Raw genomic sequence first — 23412 nt, 5'->3', positions numbered from 1 at the left:
TTCCGTTACCACAATCAAAATACCAAGCACACGCATCACCTTCAAAAATTTCCTTGTGTTCTTTGCGTGTGTGCGTGCGTGTGTGTATGTGGTGGTGTGAACACTTAACATGAGATCTGTCCTCTTTAGCATATTTTAAAGGTCACAATACTCAGTTGTTAACTATAGATACCATGTGGTCCAGTAGATCTCAGGAACTTACTCATCTTGCTTAACTGAAATTATACCCATTGAGCAACAATTGTCCATTTCTTCCTCCCCTAACCCCTGGCAACCACTGTTTTTTCTCTGCTTCTAGGAGTTTGACTATTTTGGGAACCTCATACAAGTGGAATCATGCCATATTTATTCTTACACGACTGGCTTATTTCACTTGGCGTAATACCCTGTATTTTTATCCATGTTGTTGCAAATAGCAGGATTTCCTTCTTTTTTTAACATTGGACATCCTTTTTCAGAGCCTTCCTATATTTGCTTTTTATGTAATGGACAGCATGTTTTTCTGTATTTAGTGGTAGATTAGGGAAAAGCATGTGTGTTTTATCTTTGTGGAAGTGGTAGTCTGTTTTACTTTTTATGTCTGTTTTATAAACCTTTGCAATCTTTAGGGAAAATAAAATGAAATATTTTATGCATATACAGTCAATTAATAATAGATATATTCACCAAAAGAAAAACTTTTAACAGAAATTAATTTGGGGTAAGGTAGAATCTCATGCAATTCAGTATATATGAAATACATAGTGGAGGACTTTAACCCTGTGTAAATTTAAATTCCTGTGTTTAATTGCAGAATCTTTTAGCTGAAAAAGTAGAACAGCTGATGGAATGGAGTTCCAGGCGCTCAATCTTCCGAATGAATGGCGATAAATTCCGAAAATTTATAAAGGCACCACCTCGAAACTATTCTATGATTGTTATGTTCACTGCTCTTCAGCCTCAACGGCAGTGTTCTGTGTGCAGGTAATTTATGTGTTCTAAAAAATTTTAAAACTACTATCCCATGCTTGTATATGTATTACATTTAAGTAAATCTATGTAATAGAATTCAACAGCTGTTCAAGGTTATAGTCTGCTCTAAATGTGTACTTCAAGGTAAGCTCAGTATCGGTATATTTTAGAAAATAATTTTGGCTAATATTCTTTTACTGTGTGTAATACTTATTAACCAATGCAAGAGTAATCATAAAACATATTTTCTTCTTTATGTCCTATATAAAGGTAAATGTGTGATAAGATTTGTTTCGAATATTGTCTGTAAGTTACCTAATTATATTTTATGGGCAATCAAGTAACCTCCTTAAACATATTCTATTTTAACAGTTTAATCGAGAGTCATACTTTTACCTACAGAAATCCATTTACTTTTAATTACTTCCAGTGATTAGAAGGTTCTTCTATGAAACAGAAGTAAATCATTCATTTATAAATTTATTTATTTATTAAAAATTTTTTTTTAATGTTTATTTATTTTTGAGACAGAGAGAGACAGAGCATAAACGGGGGCGGGTCAGAGAGAGGGAGACACAGAATCTGAAGCAGGCTCCAGGCTCTTAGCTGTCAGCACAGAGCCCAACGGGGGCTTGAACTCATGGACCGTAAGATCATGACTTGAGGCGAGGTTGGATGCTCAACTGACCGAGCCACCCAGGCGCCCCAGAAGTAAATCATTTAAATGATTGAAATATCTTTTAGTGGGAACATAGTAAGGAAAATTTTGGACAAGTACAAATACGTATGCAGCATCCTTTAAAAAATTTTTTTTTAATGTTGAGATAATGTAGGTTCACATGCAATTGTAAGAAATAATGCAGAGAGCCTATATACCTTTTGCTCAGTGTCCCCCAATGGTAACATCTTGTAAAACTGTAGTACAATGTCAAAAGTAGAGTATTGGTATTGATATAGAAGGTATATACCATATGATATAGAAGGTATTGTATAGAAGGTATACAACAGTTCCATTACCATAAGAATCCCTTCTCTTGCCCTCTATAGCCACATCCATGCACCCATTCCCATTCCACTCCCACATCCTGCATTTGTACTCCATTTTGTTGTTTTAATAATGTGATGTGGGTGGAATCCTACTCTTGATGATTTTTTGGGTTTGGTGTTTTATAATTTGCCATAATCCCCTCAACATCCATCCAAGTTGTTGCATTAATCAGTAGTCATCATTCTTTTTATTACTGAGTAAACTTTCATGGGGTGAATGTCCTGCAGTTTATTAACCATCCATCTGTTACAGGACATCTGGATTGTTTCTGGTTTATGGCTATTAAAAATACAACTTTTGTGAACATTTTGGTGTGGGTTTTTCTATGAACCTAAGGTTTCATTTCTCTGGCATATGGCTAGGTTGTTTGGTAGTTGCATGTTTTGGTTTATGAGAAACTGCCAAAATGTTTTCCAGAGTGGCTGTATCATTTTACATTTCCTCTAGCAGTGTATGCCTGATGTAGTTTTCCATATCTTCACCAGCATTTATCATTGTTTTAGCCATTTGACAAGTATGTAGTGATACCTCATTGTGGTTTTATTTTGCATTTTCCTTATGGCATTGGGTTGAACATCTTTTCATCTGCTTATTTGTTGTCTGTATATCATGTCTTTGATGAACTATCTGTTCATGCCTTTTGCCCACGTTTTAATTGGATTTTTTACTGAGTTTTGAGAGTTCCTTATGTATTGTAGATACTAGTCCTTTGTCAGACATGTAGCTTCCAAATATTTTCTCCTAGTCTATGGCTTATCTTTTCATGTTCATAACATATCTTTTGCAGATATTTATTTAATGAGTCCATTTTACCAGTTTCTTGGTTTATAATTTACTTTTGTTATCCGGGTGAACTCTTTGCCTAGCACTGTATCCCTAAATTTTTCTCTTATGTTGTTTTCTAAAAGTTTTATAGTTTTATGTTTTACATTTTAATCTGATCTTTGGAAGAAATTATGTAGTCTTTCATTATTAATGATGATACTAGCTGTAAATTTTTTTTAATGTTTATTTATTTATTTTGAGAGACAGAGTGCAAGTGGGGGAGGGTCAGAGAGTGAGGGAGACAGAATCTGAAGCAGGCTCCAGGCTCTGAGCCTTTAGCACAGAGCCAGATGCGGGGCTCAGACCCAGGAACTCTGAGATAATGGCGTGAGCTGAAGTCGGGTGCTTAACCCACTGCGGCATCCAGGTGCCCCACTAGCTGTAAGATTTTTAAAGATGTTCTTTATCAACTTAAGCAAGTTCTCTATGATTTTGCTGAGAGTTCTGATCATGAATGGGTGTTGAATTTTATCAAATTTTTTTTGGCGTGAATGATAGGATTTTTCATCTTTAGGTGCTTAATATGGTACCTTATGGTAATTGATTTTTGTATGTTGAACCAACCTTCCATTTTGGAATAAATCCTACTGGGTTATGGTGTATTCTTTTTATGTATTGCTGGATTCTATTTGCTAATAAAAATCCATTACAAATATGCATCTAAGTTTATGATAGATATTGATCTATACTTCTTTATTTTTTATACTCTTTTTAGTCTAGTTTGGTATCAGGCTAATACTGGCCTCATAAAATGATTTGGAAAATGTTCCCTCCTCATTTACTTTCTGGAAGAGATTGTGTAAAATTACACAGTTTTAGAAGATAGTGTTAGCTAGTGTTAATTCTTCTTTAAATATTTGATAGAATCCTTCAGTAAAACCATCTTGGCCTTGTGATTTTAAATTGCATTATTTCATTTCCTCAGTGGTTAAGGACAATTCAGATTATCTATTTCTTCTTGGCTGAACACTTGTTCTTCTCAAGAACAAACACTTTTTTATGCGGTGTCTCCACATCTTCACGTTGTGTATTTATGTGTAGACTTTTAGATTTTAAATAATTGTGAATTCGATTGCAAACTGAAGTTGTTAGTAACGTGGGTCAATGGAAAAAAGTTTAATTCATTCAGACTAGTTTGCAGAAAGGGAATTTCGGTGTCTCAGAATTCTCTAGAAGGATTGGGTCACCTGGGCGGCTCGGTTGGTTAAGTGTCTAATTCTTGATTCTGGCTCTGGTCATGATCTCAGTTTGTGGGATTGAGTCCCATGTCTCGAGACATGGGCTGCGCTGAGGGCATGGACCCTGCTTGGGATTCTCCTCTCCCTCTCTCTGCCCCTCACCTGCTTTCTCCCTCTCCCTCCCTCTGTCTCCCTCCCTCTGTCTCCCTTTCTCTTTCTCTCTTTCTCTCTTTCTCTCTTTCTCTCTCTCTCTCTCTCTCTCTCTCTCTCTCTCTCTCTCTCTCTCTAGGCTTTCAAAATAAAAAAGAAAATTTCTAGAAGGATCTTATTATGACCCTATGACCCGATAAAGACTGTATGTTGGGGCATGTCTGAAAGCGGGTAGAGAAGAAGGTGAGCAAAGTATTTTGAAAAACAGCATTGCAGATGATTCTGGGTTCTCCTCCTATCGTATATGAGGACCAGTATTCAAGTTGGCATTAACAGTGTTGTCACAACTGGGCTAGCACATTTGGATAAAGGTTTCTGTACCTTCAAGGATGCCGTAAGATCCTACTCAGACAAAAACACCACCTTAACTGGCATTTTGGTGTAATATTTAATTTTCCACTAAAAATACGTGTCTTCTGGCATCCTACAATACTGTATATTTCAGGGAAATAATTCGCTCTTAAAAAGTAAATATATTGATTTCCTATATTTGTCACTATTAAGAAGAAATATATTTAATTGATCATTATGTTTTTTTGTAACTGTGACCTAGAAAGACTTTGTTATCCAAGTATTTTACTTCATAGTTATATAAAATTGCATGTATTCTGATGACATAAACTATAACATACTGTTAAATGCTATATCCTTTAGGTATTATTTTACTTACTGCATTATGTTTTTAAACGAATTATCGAATATGGAACCTTGATTTTTTAATGACACATAGGCCAAAATAACCTGTGTATTACAGCCTATTTTGTAATAAACTTTAACATTTTAGAAAAGTTTTAGATTATATAAGAGAAAAATATTGAAGTTATTAGAAAAGTTAAGACAATTTGTGGATCAAGGAAGGGGTGGGATTTTTAGAGAATTAAAAATAGGTGAAGATTTAGAGGCAAATAGAAAGTAAACAGCAGACATGGTTCCCATATCCAGAATTCTTTTTTCTTCCCCTGGAATTCTGATGTAATTGTTTTGGGATGGGAATGAGGCATTGCCACTTTAAAATTTTTTTTTTTTCAACGTTTATTTATTTTTGGGACAGAGAGAGACAGAGCATGAACGGGGGAGGGGCAGAGAGAGAGGGAGACACAGAATCGGAAACAGGCTCCAGGCTCTGAGCCATCAGCCCAGAGCCTGACGCGGGGCTCGAACTCCCGGACCGCGAGATCGTGACCTGGCTGAAGTCGGACGCTCAACCGACTGCGCCACCCAGGCGCCCCAGCATTGCCATTTTAAAAAAACACGATCTCTGGGTGATTCTAGTGTGCAGCCAGTATAGAGAAAGGGAAGGTAAGAAGCAGGTACATGAGTCATACCTTTTGTTTATTTACTTTCATTGAGGAGCATCAAGAATATGGAGGTTAACTAACCGAATGACCATGTAGCATTGAGAATCCTTTTGAAACTATAATATCCAAATTCTTAGTGAAGAATCTGTAGAAATTAATGACTTTTTTTCCCTAATCAATACTCAGCAATCAAGGAAGAAGAACACCCTTCTTGTAAGTTGGCATGTTTGGTTTATGGTGTGAACTGGATTAGGCAGATGATTTCCGAGTGCTAGGAAGAGTGTATTTGAAACATAAAACTCTGGGTTCAGAGTTGGGTGATGGGTCAGAGGAAACTGGAGACCGCTGATAAACTTAGCTAAATTTCACAAGAGTGGAAAGTTTTGTGTAAAAGTGGGATGGGATTGAAGGTTAGGAAGTAGTTATAGAAGGTTTTATTTAATAAGTAAACTGGTGAAATATAATGTAGATTATTATTGATCTTGAAGAGACATTTGAGGAGCTATAAGGCTATGGTAATATCTATGTTATAAACATGTATTTGAAATTACTCAGGGTGATCATGGAACTGGAGAGGAAAAAAATTAAGTGAGCTGGTAGAGGGATACTTTGGACTTTGGTGGATGAGGATAACAAATTTATACTACAGGATAGTATAAACCTCAAAGAAAGATCTGTTAAGTAATTGTGGTTTAGCAGTGGTCTGTGATTTCTATTGAGCCAAGAGAGTACTAACTGTAACCCATATAATAATGGGCAGCGTGGGCCAAAGAGATCCCAGGGTGACAACTATGATGAAATACAGTTTCAAATAAAATTTTCAAGAAAAATTATTCAAATTATGTTTCTTTATTATAAATTAAGCCACAAAAATATGTAGATTCATTGAGAAAGGCAGCCTATCATCAGTAGCCATTTTTTTTTTTAACATGAATTAAATTTTCCTGGATCCTTCTGTGTCATTGTAATTTTGGACCATTTTAATAATACTGCTATAATTTTTATAATTCCTTCAAATCATTGAAAAGTTTATAGCTACGATTTTTTTCATAGCTACAATTTAAAACTCTTAGTGCTGTCTTCTGTGAGATGTTTTTGCCGTTTTTTTTTATTAAAAAAAATTTTTTTTTTCAACGTTTATTTATTTTTGGGACAGAGAGAGACAGAGCATGAACGGGGGAGGGGCAGAGAGAGAGGGAGACACAGAATCGGAAACAGGCTCCAGGCTCCGAGCCATCAGCCCAGAGCCTGACGCGGGGCTCGAACTCACGGACCGTGAGATCGTGACCTGGCTGAAGTCGGACGCTCAACCGACTGCGCCACCCAGGCGCCCCTGCCGTTTTTATTTTCTTTAAGAAAAAGTGAAATTTTCTTCCAGAGTTAACTCAGATTTTCCAGTTGCTTTTCTACGGAAAGGCTGGTAAATGAGCTGTTGGCTTCCTTGTAAACTCTCTTACCAAATCGTTCTGCTTTTCTTGTACAGTTAGTTTACTCACAAATTTCAGAATTCAATTCTCACCTTCCTCAGTTCTAACATCAAACTCCTTGGGCAAATGAAGTTGTTAATTAAGACTGCTCAGTACAATTCTCACCTCCTCTAAGTGTTTACTCCAAACTTCCTTTATCATATTGTACTCTAGGGAGCATTTCCCATAATTGCTAAGTCTTTTAGGTGTATTCTACCACAACGTTACTCATCTCTTCCAGAATTCACTAAAAATTCTAAGAACAAAATATCCTTTTCTAAGATTATTATGGATCAATAGATGTAGGAAAAAAATTAAGTAAAGGAAAATTAAAAAGTCATGTAGAATCAAGCAGGGTGCATGTGTAACCAAAGTTTTGGTGATGTGTTGGAGATTAGTATGTTACTGGATTTCTATAAATGAAAAAGATTAGTAATTATACAGGTATTTTAAAGAGGAATGTGAATAAATTATGATATTGACACATGAATATTACCTGGATAACATCCTTCCTCCTCTAGGTATAATAATTAATTATGTATAAACTATTGGGGTCCCATGTGAAGTCATTTATATAGTATCTCATGTCATTCTCACTACTCAGGAAGGTACTCCTGAAGAAATAACCACTGTATAGATGAGAACATCAAAACTAAGAGGTTATGTAATTTATCCAAAGTCACGCAGCTTATACCTGTCAGGAATGAGGTTTGGAACTCCAGAGCTGTTAGAGTTTAATGTTTTCCTTAGTGTACATGTTCACCATTGCCTTTACCCTGTGAACTGTACTTTGTATTTTGCTTTTGCGTTGCCTTCTAAGATTATTAATCTTTTAGGGCAGGGATCCATACGCCAGCATTTCTTAAATTCATTAGATCATGAAAAGCTTTGATTCAGAGTAGCCATCTCCTAGCAAGGACTGGCAGTTTAGAGATGGCTGGTGAAAACTGTGTGAAAAGGAGCTCATCAGCCTTTGGTTTTACTACAGTGAGCTTACATTTCTTAGGAGATTAGATTCTAAAGTGAGCACAGAAGGTGAAAATTGCATAAAAATAAAATTACCCTTGTACATAGCTTAATGCACATATAAGTTCTTTATAAATGGTTTGGAGACTACAACCTTCTCATTTCCTCTCTGCTTTAGATAATATTTCTCTATGACTTAATTCTTAATACTTAAGAATTCAGTATTCCTCATATGCTTGATTACCTGAACAGAGTATTTCACTTCTTTGTCAAAGACTGGCAAACTCTCATGCATTGACACACACATTCTTTGCCTGGCTTGAGTGTTACCTGAGAACTGTTTCAGGCTTGATTGAATCCATGACCAGTGTAATATAAATAATGATCTCACTTCTTGATGAGCTCCATCTAGCTTAATTTTTTTTTTAAGTGAAGGTATATATATAACTTACTCATTGTAGGAAATTTCTTGCTAGGTGTCTCTTCCTCAGATTGGGTAATTTCAACTATTTTAGTATTTTCAATGAACTCAGTGTGACATTGTAACATTCATGGAGCGCTTTGTATTTTCCATATTATTTCCGTGTTCCATTTCGTTGTTTTTTTTTTTTTTTTTAAATTTTTTTTTTCAACGTTTATTTATTTTTGGGACAGAGAGAGACAGAGCATGAATGGGGGAGGGGCAGAGAGAGAGGGAGACACAGAATCGGAAACAGGCTCCAGGCTCTGAGCCGTCAGCCCAGAGCCTGACACGGGGCTCGAACTCACGGACCGCGAGATCGTGACCTGGCTGAAGTCGGACGCTTAACCGACTGCGCCACCCAGGCGCCCCTCCATTTCGTTGTTTTTAAGTCTGGTTTTAGTCCCCCCATATTTTAAATTTCAAACCAACCAGTAATTGAAACAGTAGTACAAGGACACCAGTCTACTTTTTACCAAGATTCACTAATTATTAACATTTTGCCACATATCCTTTTACACGTTTTTAAATACAGATAAAAAATAACACCAAATATATCTATAATTTTTAGACATGAAATATCACCACTGAATACTTTAGTATGCAACTTTTCAGAAAAGGACTGCCTTACATAATTAGAATACCATTATCACTTTTAAGTGAATTAACATTAATTCAATGATATATTCTTATACTGTCCGTATTGAAATTTTGCATTTGTCCCCAAAATGTGTTTTGGTTCTTATTTTTTTTTCAACTTCATCAAAAATTTGAAATGGAAGTATCCTTAACATACAATATTATATTAGTCTCAGATATATAACAGTGATTGGACATTTATATACATTGTATTCATTGCAAAATGTTCACCATGAAAAATGTAGTTACCATCCGCCACTCTACAATGTTATGACGTTTTGACTGTATTCCCTGTACTTCTTGTGACTTCTTTATTTTGTAACTGGAAGTTTGTACGTCTTATTCCTTTTTACCTATTTCACCAATCCTTTCAACCCTCTCCCCTCTGGCAAACACCAGTTTGTTCTCTGTTTTTATGAGTCTGTTTCTGTTGTTTGTTTGCTTGCTGGTTTGTTTTGCTTTTTTAGATTCCACATAGAAGTGAAATGATACGGTAATTGTCTTTCTTTGTCTATTTCATTTAACATAATATCCTCTAGGTCTACCCTGTTGTCATAAATGGCAAGTTTTTTTTTTCTTTTTTTAAGGCTGAGTAATAATATTCCATTGTGTATATACCACATTTTCTTTATCCAGTTAGCTATCAGTGGATGTCAGGGTTGCTTTCATATCTTGGCTACTGGAAATAATGCTACAGTGAACATAGGGGCGTGTATAACTTTTCAAATTTGTGTTTTCTGTTTTTTTTGGCTGAATATCCTGAAGAGAAATTACTAGGTCATATGGTATTTCTATTTTAATATTTTGAGGAACCTCAGTACTATTTTCTTCAGTGGTTGCACCAATTTATATTCCCACCAGTAGTCTATGAGTTTCCTTTTCTCTACATTTTCAGCAACATTTGTTTTTTGTTGTCTTCTTAGTTCTAGCCATTCTGACTGGTGTGAGGTGATATCTTATTGTGATCTGGATTTGCATTTTCCTGATGATGAGCATTTTTTCCTGTGTCTGTCGGCCATCTTACGTCTTCTTTGGAGAAATGACTGTTTACATCCTTTGCCCATTTTTAATTAGATTATTTTGTTTCCTTGATGTTGAGTTGTAAGAGTTCTTTATATATTTTGGATATTAACCCCTTATCAGATACATGTTTCATAAATACCTTGTCCTTTTCACTTTGTTACATTGTTTTGTTGATGATTTTCTTCACTGTGTAAAAGCTTTTTATTTTGATGCAGTGCAAATTGTTTCTTTTTGCTTTTGTTTCCCCTGCCTCAGGAGACAGATGCAAAGAAACACTGCTAAGACCAATTACTGCCTACGTAATCTTAAGGGATTTTATGGTTTCAGGTTTTACATTAAGCCTTTAGTCCATTTTGAGCTTATTTTTGTATAGGTGTAAGAAAGTGGTCTAGCTTCTTCTTCAGAATGTAGAGATGGTTTCTTCCCCTTTGTAGATTCTTGTCTCCTTTGTTGTAGATGAACTGACCCTATACACGCGAGTTTTTTCTGGGTTGTCTCTTCTTTTCCATGGATCTGTATTCCTATTTTTATGCTAGTACAATATTATTTTGATTACTATAGCTTTTTTTTTGACATTTTATTTTTTGAGAGAGCATGAGCAGGGGAGGGACAGAGAGAGAGGGAGACACAGAATCCAAAACAGGCTCCAGGCTCTGAGCTGTCAGCAGAGAGTCCAACACGGGGCTACAACTCTTGAATGCGAGATTATGACCTGAGCCGAAGTCGGATGCTCAACTTACTGAGCCACCCAGGCATCTCTGATTACTCTAGCTTTGTAGTAGATGTTGAATTCTCAGTTATGATACCTCCAAGTTTTGTTCTTCTTTCTCTGCTTTGGCTACTTGGGGTCTTTTGTGGTTCCATACAGATTTTAGGATTATTTGTTCTAGTTCTGTGAAAAATACTATTGAATTTTGATTGGGATTGCATTGAATCCATAGAGTGCTTTGGGTAGTATGGAAGTCTCAACGGTGTTAATTCTTCTAGTCCACGAGCATGGTGCATCTTGCCATCTGTTTGTGTCACTTTCATTTTCTTTCATCAGTGTTTTATAAATTTCAGAATACAGGTCTTTTACCTCCTTAGTTTATTCCTAGATATTTTATTTGTTTGGGTGCAGTTTGTAAATGTAATTGTCTTATTAATTTCTCTTTCTGCTACTTTATTAATAGTGTATAGAAGTGCAACTGATTTTTGTTTATTAATTTTGTATGCTGGGACTTCACGTATTTGTTTATGGAGTCTTTATTTAGGGTTTACTATGAATAGCATCATGTCATCTGCAAATAGTGACAATTTTACTCTTTCCTTACTAATTTGGATGCCTTTTCTTTTTCTTATTGTTGGAGCTGAAGCTTTATGCTTTCTTAAACACTAAACGCTGGATAGTCTCTTATCCATCCTTAGGTACAGTTTACCATGGTACTGATGACAAGATAGTATTAGACTTTCACATGAGGAACACGGGAGTGCATATTGTGCCCCTAAGAAATGTTGTTTATAATTATTGAGGTTCCCCAGTAGGACCTACATGAGTTAAGGGGCACTGGTTGACAGTTCCTCCGATGTCCTCTTTTGACTGGTTGGTAGACTTCAGATCCCCAACTCGGTTTGCATGATTAAATTGTGTGCATGATACTAGACAGCACCTGAGGATAGTCTCCCTTGTCTTATTTGCCCATGCCATTAACATGATATCCCTTGTCTACTCCCAGGAAGCAATAGCCGTGGGAATGGGCTGAGAAAAATATCTAGAAAGGTTGATTGATGTTTTGTGTGGAAGCCAAGTAGCCATTTATGTTTCCCATAAATTCCTTAAGCTTCAGAAGAATGGCAAGGTTGGTTCAGAGCCCACTGGTAGAAGATGGCAGGTCCAGCAATTGGGTAATTTAAGGGTGCTTGAATGGTTTTTGGAGAGCTGCACTTGGGTGTGTTTTTTTTATTTCGAGGAAGTCTCCAAGTGTGGTTCTTAAAGGCAAAGATCATGTCTCTCCTTTTCCCGTACCTCCCAGGGTCTGAGGTGTTCTCTTTTCATGTGCTGAAGTTGCTGCTTGCCTTCTACCACCATAAAATCAGTGTCTCTCATCCTATCTTTTTAGTCCAACTTTGATATCCTGCCCTTTTCACTTTTATGTTGTTTTTGTTCTCTTACCTGTTTTAAATTCTTTTCAGTGGTGTCCTTTATTACATTTTCAGTCAACTCTGTTCTTTGAGCACCTTGCAAATATAGTGCTCAGTTCTTCAAGGATTCTGCTTTGTTTTGTGTAGTCTTGTTTATTCCTTCTGTTGATTTTTTGGTCGGCTCTCACCTAACATCTTCCTGTTTTTATTTACTTTCTCTTTTGAGTTTTTGAATTTCTAATGTAAGTGTTTGTTTTTTTTAATATCTTCAAATGCTTATTTAATGATGCTTGCTACAGTTGGAATACTGTGTTTTATTTTTCTCTTCATGGTTGTTTTTTTAGGTAAATTTTTCATCAGTTGAAGGATCATTCACTTTTGGTTTTCTTTTTTGTGTGTTTGTTTTCTTTTTATAGTAGCATCGCATGGATACTGCTTGCTATTTGCTGCTTTAATTTTTTTCTTTTTTTAAATTTTCTTTTTTAATGTTTATTTATTTTTGAGACAGAGAGAGACACAGCATGAGCAGGGAAGGGGCAGAGAGAGAGAGGGAGACACAGAATGTGAAGCAGGCTCCAGGGTCTGAGCTGTCAGCACAGAGGGGCTCGAACTCACAAACCGTGAGATCATAACCTGAGCCGAAGTCAGACGCTTAACCGACTGAGCCACCCAGGCGCCCCAATTTTTTTTCTTTTCTACACCAGAAATAATAGTTTATATGTGGGAGTGATAGTTATCCTAATAGTTTTTTTATTTTGTTTTATTTTATTTTTAAGTAATCATTACACCCCAATGTGGGGCTCGAACCTACAATCCGAGATCAAGAGTCTCATGATCTACTGACTGAGCCAGCCAGGCACACCTAGCCTACTAGTTTTTAATTTTTTTTTTTTTTTAACTCAGGTACCCTTTTCTCTTTATAAAGTGGAATAGGTTGAACACAGCAGTTTTCTCCTTCCTTCCTTCGTTCCTTCCTTCTCATGACTTGCTTCTCCCTTCACTATATCAACAAGCCCCTAGGTACTGTCTAGCTCTCCTGTGTCGCCTCTCATTTCCCAGAGTAGTGCATCCTCAAGATTGCTATGTTGGTTCCTGTATACTTTTAAGCCTCTTCTTTTATATTGGCCAGCAGCCACTTTTCTTATCCACCAATTCTTAGACCTATTGTCAATATTTCCTAATTCAGGTGAGATATTTTCTTTCTTGGCGTGATTTTTCTGTTTTGCATTTCACCACTGCTAGGATTTCTCTTTCCCTCCTTTTCCATGGTCTCCACCCTTACCTCCCGTTCTTGGATGGGTAGGAGGTTGCAGATGTTGATTTTCCCACTTTTGTGTATTTTACAGTCTGTAGTCTACTTTTTATCCTAGTTATGCTACAGGGATGAATGGTTTTGTTTCCCTCTTCTGGTCGATCTGCACAGTTTTTAGAAGTTGTTAGTTGGTGGTTATTTTCTGGTAAGAAAAGTGAACTCTTCAAGCAGAGTTAATCTTAGTAGGAAAATTTGGAGTCTGCGCACCAGTGAAAAAGTTCTTTGAAGGAAAAACTATTCTACAAATACGATGATTTGTCAATGCTAGATCACATGCAATTAAGGGCGTTGTGTTTTCTGCGTACTAAGTAGGATTTGATTGAATGAAATTATGACTAATATTACATAATTGGAAAAAAACACATTGAAAAGTTTCTTATTACAGTTATAGAAGCAAGTAGGCATAAAATAGTATTTTATTCCTTTAGAAAGCTTTATTTATGAAGATTATAGCTAAAATGATACACTTACAGTCTTGATAGCTACTCTCAAGCATTCAAAATAAAGTTAATTTTATCTGTAATGCCAGAAATACTATTTATATATATAAATTCATACTCACAAATTATAAAATGTTATATTTAAGCATTTGTCCTTGATTTCCATGATTTTAGGTTGTGTTAGTCATTAATATATTAAGTATAGCTTACTATTTATTGGGTTCCCAACCTTAGTCCCTAATTAATTTCTCTTAGATACATAGGAGGCTTGGTCCCATGTGACTACTTTGTACAATCAGTGCTTTGTCAATTATAACAACTTCAGATTTATTCTTTGTGGTAGATCATTGTCTTTGTGAGTAAAATCCAGTGAACAACATGACTTGGTTGTTATTTTTTTTGCATAGGTGATGAACCTGTGCAGAAACCAGTTAACATATAGCAGACCCAAGATTACTAACCTTAGAAAGGATTGGTGTATAGGAACTTGGATTTTAGGAGTGTTCCCACAATTCCATAACTGATAAGAGTGACTCACTGTACCTAAACTCTTTATCCAAACAGTGTGGTTCATGCGGAACAACTGTCTTTCTTCTGAGACTCTGGAATTTTGGTTATGTGTTAGACAGAGGGTAGCTACATGATTGGCCCTCCATACACACCCTGGACACTAAATCTTTAGTCAGATTTTTTGGGTTTTGTCACAGCTCACTGTTGAAGGAACTGAGTGGATCTTGTGTGACTCCGCTGGGAGTCACTCTTTGACCTTTGCATCTAGTTTCCTCAACCTGATTGCAGATCCCTTTTCTCTTTGTTGATTTTATTTTGTATTCTTCCACTATAATAAATCTTAACCTTTCACTGCAGTGAATAGGACTATATGCTAATTCCTGTGAGTCCTTTTTTGTGAATATCTGAGCTTGGGGTTGATACCGAGGACCCGCAACATGAAACCTTTAAATAATTATGAAGTATTTATTAACGCTCTAGGCAAGGGAGTAATATATTCATTATTCATGTAAGTTTTTAAATTCAAATTCTCATTTTTCAGGTCTTCAGAGTAGGGTTTATTATTTTGTTTTTCCCTTAATCTAAACAGAACTGGCAATAAAAAGAATCTTTATTTTGTGAAGTTGTGGTTTTCCGCCATGGAATTGGATACTACTGTGATGATACAATGTTATATTGATCCTGACATTTAATTTATTTTTTGAACCAATATTTATTGAACAGTCACTATGTATAGATATTGTTCTGGATGCTAGGGAGAGAATGTGAACAAAATGACCTGGTTGCAGCTCTCATTGATCTCAGAATTTAGTTGAAGAGCTCAATAGTATCACATTACATAGTTAACCTTCTAATTACCTGTCTCGCAAATACGATGAAGGAAAAGCACAGAGATCTTTGAGAGGACCCTGCTCTTCTCTGTTAATACTCATGTCTAAAACAGGCTTATTTTGCAAAATAATAATTGAGGTAATAAGATCTATGTGATGAGTAGGCATTTACAAAGCATGTATATCTGTTCCTATCTCTGGACAAGTTTGTGTGATGTGTGTGCGAAGTGTGTCTGTGCTCTGCGTCTAGACAAAGTAGGGTTGAAGAGAGGAAGGAAGAGCACGTAAAAACAATTCAACTTCATGAGTAAGCCTAGTTTATTGAAGGAAGTAAAAGAAACTTTGGGGGCCTGGTGTAGAGTAAGAGGGAATAGATGATGATATTTGAAAACGCAGTCAGGAGATTTTAAGGTAGATGAGGAACACTTTGAGATTTGCATAACCCTTTGCCTTTTAGTGAGGACTGTTACGTCTCAGGCTTTTAACTTCATGACAGTCACTGAGAGAGGAGTTATCATTGTCCTGCTGTGAAGGGAAAGATAAAGTATATGTGACTTTTCTAAGTATAAACTTGGAATTATTATGAAGCACAATGCCAGTACACAAGTCCAGATTTTCAGAACTCAGATGCCATATATATATATGCCATATATGTATATATATATGCCATATATGTATATATATATGCCATATATGTATATATATATATACACGTATATACATATACGTGTATATATATATATATACACGTATATGTATATACGTGTATATATATATATACATGTATATGTATATATATGCCATATATGTGTATATATATATATATGCCATATATATATATATATATATATATATATATATATATATATATTTTTTTTTTTTTTTTCCTACTTGGCCAGAAAGGTAATAATAAGATTAGTATTACATAATTTAGAGGTCATGTTGAGAATGTTATATAGCTATTATACCAAATTATTATACTTTTATATAGTGTTTTTCTTTCTGTACATAGATTAATATGTTTAACTTTTGGGGGGAAATGTAGTACAGGATCAGATGAAAATACTTCATCTAAGAGGCCTTCCATTGATTTTTTTTGTTTTTGTTTTTGTGGGGTGTTTTTTTTTTTTTTTTTTACTGTTCATTTATACCAGCTGTTCTCATACTTCTATGTGCATAAAATATACTTGGAAAGCTAGTTACAATATATATAGTTCTGGAATACATTCTTAATGGATTCTGACTAATTTAACATGATATGTGGTCAGGGATTTGTATTTAAACAAATAATCCACTTTTGGTTTCCAATTTTGCATATAACAAGCTGGCTTAGAAGTTACAACTCCATCCTGTCAACAAGTAAAATGTTGAACAGACTGAAAAATCAGCTCTTCCTAGATCTAGAAGAGATCCAAAATTGGAAGGGAAAGAGAATACAGTGAGTGTCATAGCTTACCACAGCAGAGACCAACGAGCAGAAATCAGTGTGGGAACAAGTGCCGAGGTAGAACACCTAAGCTGTAATTGATGAATTGCCGGAGACTCAGTGCAGACAACTCTAAGGGTTAAAAAACCAAGGGGGACCCAGTCATGGGGAGCCCCTTTAGTATTTGAGATTTACCTCCAATAGCTTGACCAGATTCCTGTAGTAAATATCAGAGAAAAGTCCTTTGGGTTTTTTATAGGTGGAGGGGAATGGAAACATTTTGAAATATACCAGATCACTTTGTTCTTCTTAATAAAGCCTGTTCTCAGGGGAAACTTGTTAACTAGACTCTAACCTGCTGGAGTATTATCAGAGACTAAGTGACCTGGGGAAGGAGAATACCCAACTAGTATTTCATGTGAATGAAAGAAATTCCCAACTCCATCCCACTCTAGCCATCCTATCCCATTTTCTCCCAGAGGAGAAAAAAAACTTGAAAAGCAGTTGTGACATTTACAGTCAAGGGGCATAGGCTTACTAAAAGACTGAGACCTAATTAGAGGACTATAGATCAAATCTCCTATTCTCACATCTCACCACTGCATTTTTTAAACTTTTTTTTTTTAATGATTTTTTTTTTTTTTTTGAGACAGAGATGAAGCATGAGAAGGCGGGGGAGGGGCAGGGAAAAAGGGAGATAGAATCCAAAGCAGGCTACAGGCTCAGAGCTGTCAGCACAGAGCCTGACACGGGGCTTGAACCCATAAACTGTGAGATCATGACCTGAGCCGAAGTCGGTCGCTTAACCAACTGAGCCACCCACGCATCCCTTGCCACTACATTTTTAAAGGCCTATTTGTAGCAGTGCCTTTCCTCCTGACACATCATCTCTGGCTATCAAGAAAAATATACAAGACATATCAAAAGGCAAAAAAAACACAATTTGAAGAGAAAAAGCAAGCATCAGAATCAGACATGGCAGGGAGATTGGAATTATCAGAGCAGGAATTTAAAATATCTGATTAATATGCCAAGAGCTATAATGGATAAAGTAGATTGCATGCAAGGACAGATGGGCAATGTAAGCAGAGAGATGGGAATCCTAAAAGAGAATCAAAAAGAAAGACTAGAGATAAAAGATTTCACTCATATAAGGACTTTATGATACAAAATGGATGAACATAAGGGAAGGGAAGCAAAGAGAATATAAAAACAGGGTGCAGGACAAAACAGAAGAGACTCATAAATATGGAGACAAACAGAGGGTTACTGGAGGGGTTGTGGGAGGGGGGATGGACTAAATGGGTAAGGGGCATCAAGGAGTCTACTCCTAGAATCATTGTTGCACTGTATGATAACTAACTTGAATGTAAATTAAAACATAAATTAAAAAAAATCACTAACAGAAATGAAGGCTGCCTTTGCTGGACTTACCAGTAGACTGGACGTGGCTGAGGAAAGAATCACTGGGCTAGAGGATATATCAGAGTCTTTGAAAACTGAAAAGCAGAGAGAACAAAGCCTGAGAAAAAGAGACTATCCAAGGACTGTGGGACAACTGTAAAAATTTCAATACGTGTCTAAAGGGAATACCAAAAGGAGAAGAAACAGAGGAACAGAAGAAATATTTGCAACGGTAATGATTGAGATTTCTCCAAATTAATGTCAGATCCTAAAGTACAGATTGAGAAAGCCAGGGAAGACCAAGCAGGATAAATGCCAAATAAACTACACCTTGCCACATTATCTTCAAAGACTCAAACAAAAATTCCTGAAAGACGCCAGAGCAGGGGGTAAAAAACCTTACCTATGGAGGAACAAAAACAAGAATTGCATCTGACTTTTCAGATACCATGCAAACAGTAAGAGAATGGAATGAACTACTCAAATTTTGAGAGAGAGGGGAAAAAAAAAACACCTAGAATTCTGTACCCTGCAAAATTATTTTTCACAAGTGAAGGATAGTTTGTCAGACAAACAGAAATTGAGATTTGTTGCTGACCTTATAAGAAATTTGTTGACCTGCCTTATAAGAAATGTTTTAAAAGAAGTTCTTTAGAGAGAAAGAAAATCTATAGTTTAAAAACTTGGATCTATGTAAAGAAAGGAAGAACATCAAAGAAGGAATAAATGAAAGTCAGATAAAAACTTAGAAAAGGAAATAAAATATGTACAGTTGGGGGAAAAAAGACATAAAACTGTTTCTGTTTACAGACGATATGATTATCTTTGTAGAAAATCCGGAAGAATCAACAAAAAAAGATGTTTGGAACTAAAGAGGAATTATTTCAGGGTTGCATGATACAAGGCTAAGATACAGAAGCCAGTTACTTTCCTATATACCACAACAATACATGAAATTTGTAATTAAAAACAATCCCATTTACATTAACACTCCCAAAATGAAATAAGTACTAAGGGATAACTAACAAAATATGTAAAAGATCTATAGAAGAAAAATTACAAAAACAATGAATAAAATCAAAGAGATAATAGAGATATTTTATGTTCATGGATAAGAAGACTATTTTCAAGATGTCAGTTCTTCCCAATTTGATCTATACATTTAGTGCAATCCCATAAAAAAAAAAAAAAAAAAAAAAAACCTCCAGCATGTCACTTTGTAGATCATGATAAACTGATTCTAAAGTTTATATGGAGAGGCAAATGTTCCAGAATAATCAACACCGTATTAAGGAGAAGAGTAAAATTGGAGAGCTGATACTACCCGATTTTAAGATTTATTCTAAAGCTACAGTTATCAGGAGAGTGTAGTATTGATGAAAGAATAGATGAATACATCAGTGGAACAGAATAGAGAACCCAAATAGACCTCCATAAATAGCAGATTTTTGATGAAAGAGGCAAAAGGCAACACTGTGATGCAAAGACAACCACTCTGACAAATGGTGCTAGAACAGCTAGACATCCACATGCAAAAAAAAAAAAAAAAAGAATCTAGATACAGACCTTATACCCATCACAAAAATTAACTCAAAATCTGTAGACCTAATTGTAAATGCAAAACTATAAAACTAGAAGATAACATGAGAAAACCTGTATGACCTTGGGCATGGTGACACCTTTTTTAGATAGAGCATCCAAAGATACAATTCATGAAAGAAATAATAAATGATAAAATAGACTTCATTAAAAAATGAAAAATTTCTGCTCTGTGAGAGGACAGTTTCAAGAGAATTAGTAGACAAGCCACAGACTGGGAGAAAATGTTTGCAGAAGACTCCTAAAGGACTATTATCCAAAATATAAAAATACTCTTAAAAGAATAAAAACACAAGCCAACTAAAAAATGGGCCAAAGACCTTGAAAGACACCTCACCAAAGAAGATATACAGATGGCTGATCAGAATATGAAAAAATGCTTCACATGATATGTCATCAGGGAAATGAAAATTACGATGGTAATAAAATACCACTACATAACTCTTGAATGAAAAACAAAACAAAACTGAGAACACCAAATACTGACAAGGACATGAAGTAATAGGAACTCTCAGACATTGCTGGTAGGAATACAAAATTGTACATAGCTGCTTAGGAAGAAAGTTTCTTCACAAAACTAAACAGATTCTTGTCATATGATAGCAATCACTCATTGTAGTATTTATCCAAAGAAGTTGAAAACAATATCCCCGCAAAAGCCTGCACAAAGATGTTAATAGCAGCTTTACTCATAGCTTTCAAAAACTTGGAAACAACCGTGATGTTTTTCAGTGGGTAAATGGATAAACTGGTACATCCAAACAATGGAATGTCATTCATTCAGCTCTCAAGACATGAAATCAGCTCTCAAGACATGAAAAGACATGGAAGAAGCTTAAATGCATGTCACTAAGTGAAAGAAGCCAATTTGAGAAGGCTGTATACTGTTTAATTCCAACTGTATGACATTCTGGAAAAGTCAGAAATCTGGAGACAATAAAGATCATTGGTTGCCGGGAGTGAGTGGTGAGAGATGAATAGGGAGAGCACAGGACTTGTAGGGCAGTGACCATACTCTGTAGATATTATAATGATAGGTGTGTGTCATTATACTGTAGTGCAGACCCACAGAATGTACAATATTATTAAGAGTGAACCCCGAGGTAAATTGTGGAATTGGATGATAATGTTCATTCATAGTAAAAAAATAACCAAAAAACAAAACATACCATGCTGGTTAATGATGTTGATAATGGGAGGGTCTGTGTATGTGTGAGGGCAAGGAGTGTATGGGAAATCTCTATTTCTCCCTCCAATTTTGTCATAAACCTAAAACCTAAAACTGAGAAAACAAACAAACAAACAAACAAACACAAAACCCCAAAGTCCTGGGGAAAAAAATCCCAGGTGATTTTTTATTCAAGGGCTCGGGGAACAATACTCTGAGAACTGAATTTGCATCTCTGTGTTTATATGTAGCCTAGCTGTAGTTGTAACCTGTCTCTTACTATCTCTGAATTCATACTCTTCTGGCTCTGATAATTACTGAGCATAGAACAGAGCTAAGATGATTAAATTCTGTTCTTCAGATTCATCAAATGAAACAGATAAAACTAGTACCTGTATTACAAGGCTTTGTGGAGGCCAAATGGTCTGGGTGTAGATGTGTAAAAGGGTTCTGGCACATGGTACACCTCGATAAATGTCACTGATGATGGTGATGCTTTTCATAAAGTAGAAAACACCTAATCTGCATCTCATGGAATACAGTTTTTTTAATCTTAGGTCTGCCTTTTTGATTGATTCCGACAAAGTTTTCTCAAGGTTGTATGTATTAGACAGACATGAAACCAAAGCATAGAATTTTTAAAGAATCCTGTAGGATTTGAGGTGTGAATTAATGCTTCCCTGATTTCAACTTGTTAGTTTTTATGACAGATGTATTTGTTTATTCAGCAGACAATTTGGATATTTTAGTGATTCCTGGGCAAGTTATTATGAACAAGATTTACATAGTTTTGAACTTGATCACTTGTTGTTTGTATTCATCATTTAACATTGTAAACATTTCCCTAATGGATGGACGTATCTTGAGATGGCCTTAAGCCTTTCTGCTCATTTTTACCCTTTCCAAACACTGTATTGCTTCATCCATTTTTTCATTCATCTGTTAATTCTTTATTGTTAGTTCTACAAATATTGATCAAATATATATTACAATTTTCATATCTATACTGTGTGTGTATAAACTTAAGAGAACAATGGGTGAGTCAGTTTATTACTGCATTGTGTGTCAGTCTTCTTCTGATGTATACAACCTTGAAGCATTTATATCTTGTTACCATTTTATTATTTATTTATGTAGTATTTATTTTGAGAGGGAAAGTAAGCATGAGTCAGGGAGGGGAAAAGAGAGAGAGAGAGAGAGACACGAAGAGAGAGAATCCCAGGAGCCCAGTGCAGGGCTTGATCCCACATACCATGAGATCCTGACTTGAGCCAAAATCAAGAGTCAGTGGTCAACTGAGGCACCCAGGAGCCCCTGTTGTTACCAGTTTTAAAAGAGAGCAAAAAGTTTACTGAGTTGTAAACTGGTAACTATGCATATATATATATATATATATATATATATATATATATATATATATATACAATTTAATATCTCGTATATCCATATACATTTTTGCCTTGAGATATGTGTTAGAATCACATGTTTCATGTTAGAGTTATTTTCTAAGGAAAGGTAATCGACTTAGGACTGAGAAAGAAAAAAAAATGCATAGGAAACATGGAACATGTTCACCAAGTAGTGAATTATGCCAAGTCAATTACAGTGTAGTAGTGAACTGTTGGTACCTCAACTCTTCAGAAGCTTTGGGTCTGTTAGTACATTTCAGTATATTTAGTAGAATCCTAGGTGTGTATAGCACAGCCAGAGAAAAATCACCCTGTAAAAATGTTTGTACAGGGCGCTGTTTACCAGTTTGTTTGTTTTTCTCTTCAGGGTATCAGAACCATACATAATAGGCAGTTCTACTCAACCAGATCTGTCTCCATATATCATTATCTATAAAAATTGATTAATTAGGGGTTTTATGAAGAAATACTTTGGAATAACTTTGCAATATAGATTTATATACAGACATAAGTTATCATAAATATATCACTCTAAAAGGCATACATTGAGATTTTGATAAGAATCTGTTACTTTCTAGAAAGTTTGGTTAACATTAAAAAGAGAAACCATGTTTCTTAAAAAAATCCCTTCAAGGACATTAAAGATAAAAATTACTTTCATCATGGGAAATATGTTAAATATCTACAGCTACAGATTAATAATCCCTTTTAGTTTTACATAACCTTTTAAAAGGGGTTATAATACTAAAAAGTTACGGTATTTGGATTAAGTGGTATTTTTTCTTGTTCCTGTAATAAAAAATTGAGAAGACTTAATATAACGGAGTTAACAGAAGCATGCCCTGCGGCTATTGCCTAAACCTTCCTGGATGCTTTGATGCAACTTGAGTGCCCTCTTCAGGCTGCATTTGAGTATATTAGAACAATTTAGAATGTCCTTTGAATTGGTAAAATTGGGCCTCTTCCATTCCTGTGAACTACCAAAACAAAAAAATATTTTTTTAGGTAACAGTTAAGTGCTTGTAGCTTTTGTGCTCGTCAACTTTGAATTTCAGATGGCAGTGAGGTCTGAAGTGTGCTGAGCACTGGTGAGGTCTTAATTTGGTTGTTAGTCTAAGCTGACATAGAC

General features: G+C 35.5%; 1 protein-coding gene across 9 annotated transcripts in view; it reads left to right on the top strand.

Annotated features, from left to right (window-relative positions):
* The window catches only part of TUSC3 (tumor suppressor candidate 3), a 284190-nt gene that overhangs the window by 106859 nt on the left and 153919 nt on the right, over positions 1-23412 (top strand). For all 9 annotated transcript variants that reach the window (XM_045056848.1, XM_019828315.3, XM_019828317.3 and 6 more), the window contains exon 2: positions 794-963. In XM_045056848.1, coding sequence (XP_044912783.1) covers positions 794-963 — 170 coding nt within the window. The remainder of the gene's footprint in view (positions 1-793; positions 964-23412) is intronic.

This window comes from Felis catus, chromosome B1 (assembly GCF_018350175.1).
Source record: "Felis catus isolate Fca126 chromosome B1, F.catus_Fca126_mat1.0, whole genome shotgun sequence".
Lineage (NCBI taxonomy): Eukaryota > Metazoa > Chordata > Mammalia > Carnivora > Felidae > Felis > Felis catus.
The sequence above is the reverse complement of the archived record's forward strand: the minus strand, read 5'-3'. Positions and strand labels throughout refer to the sequence as shown.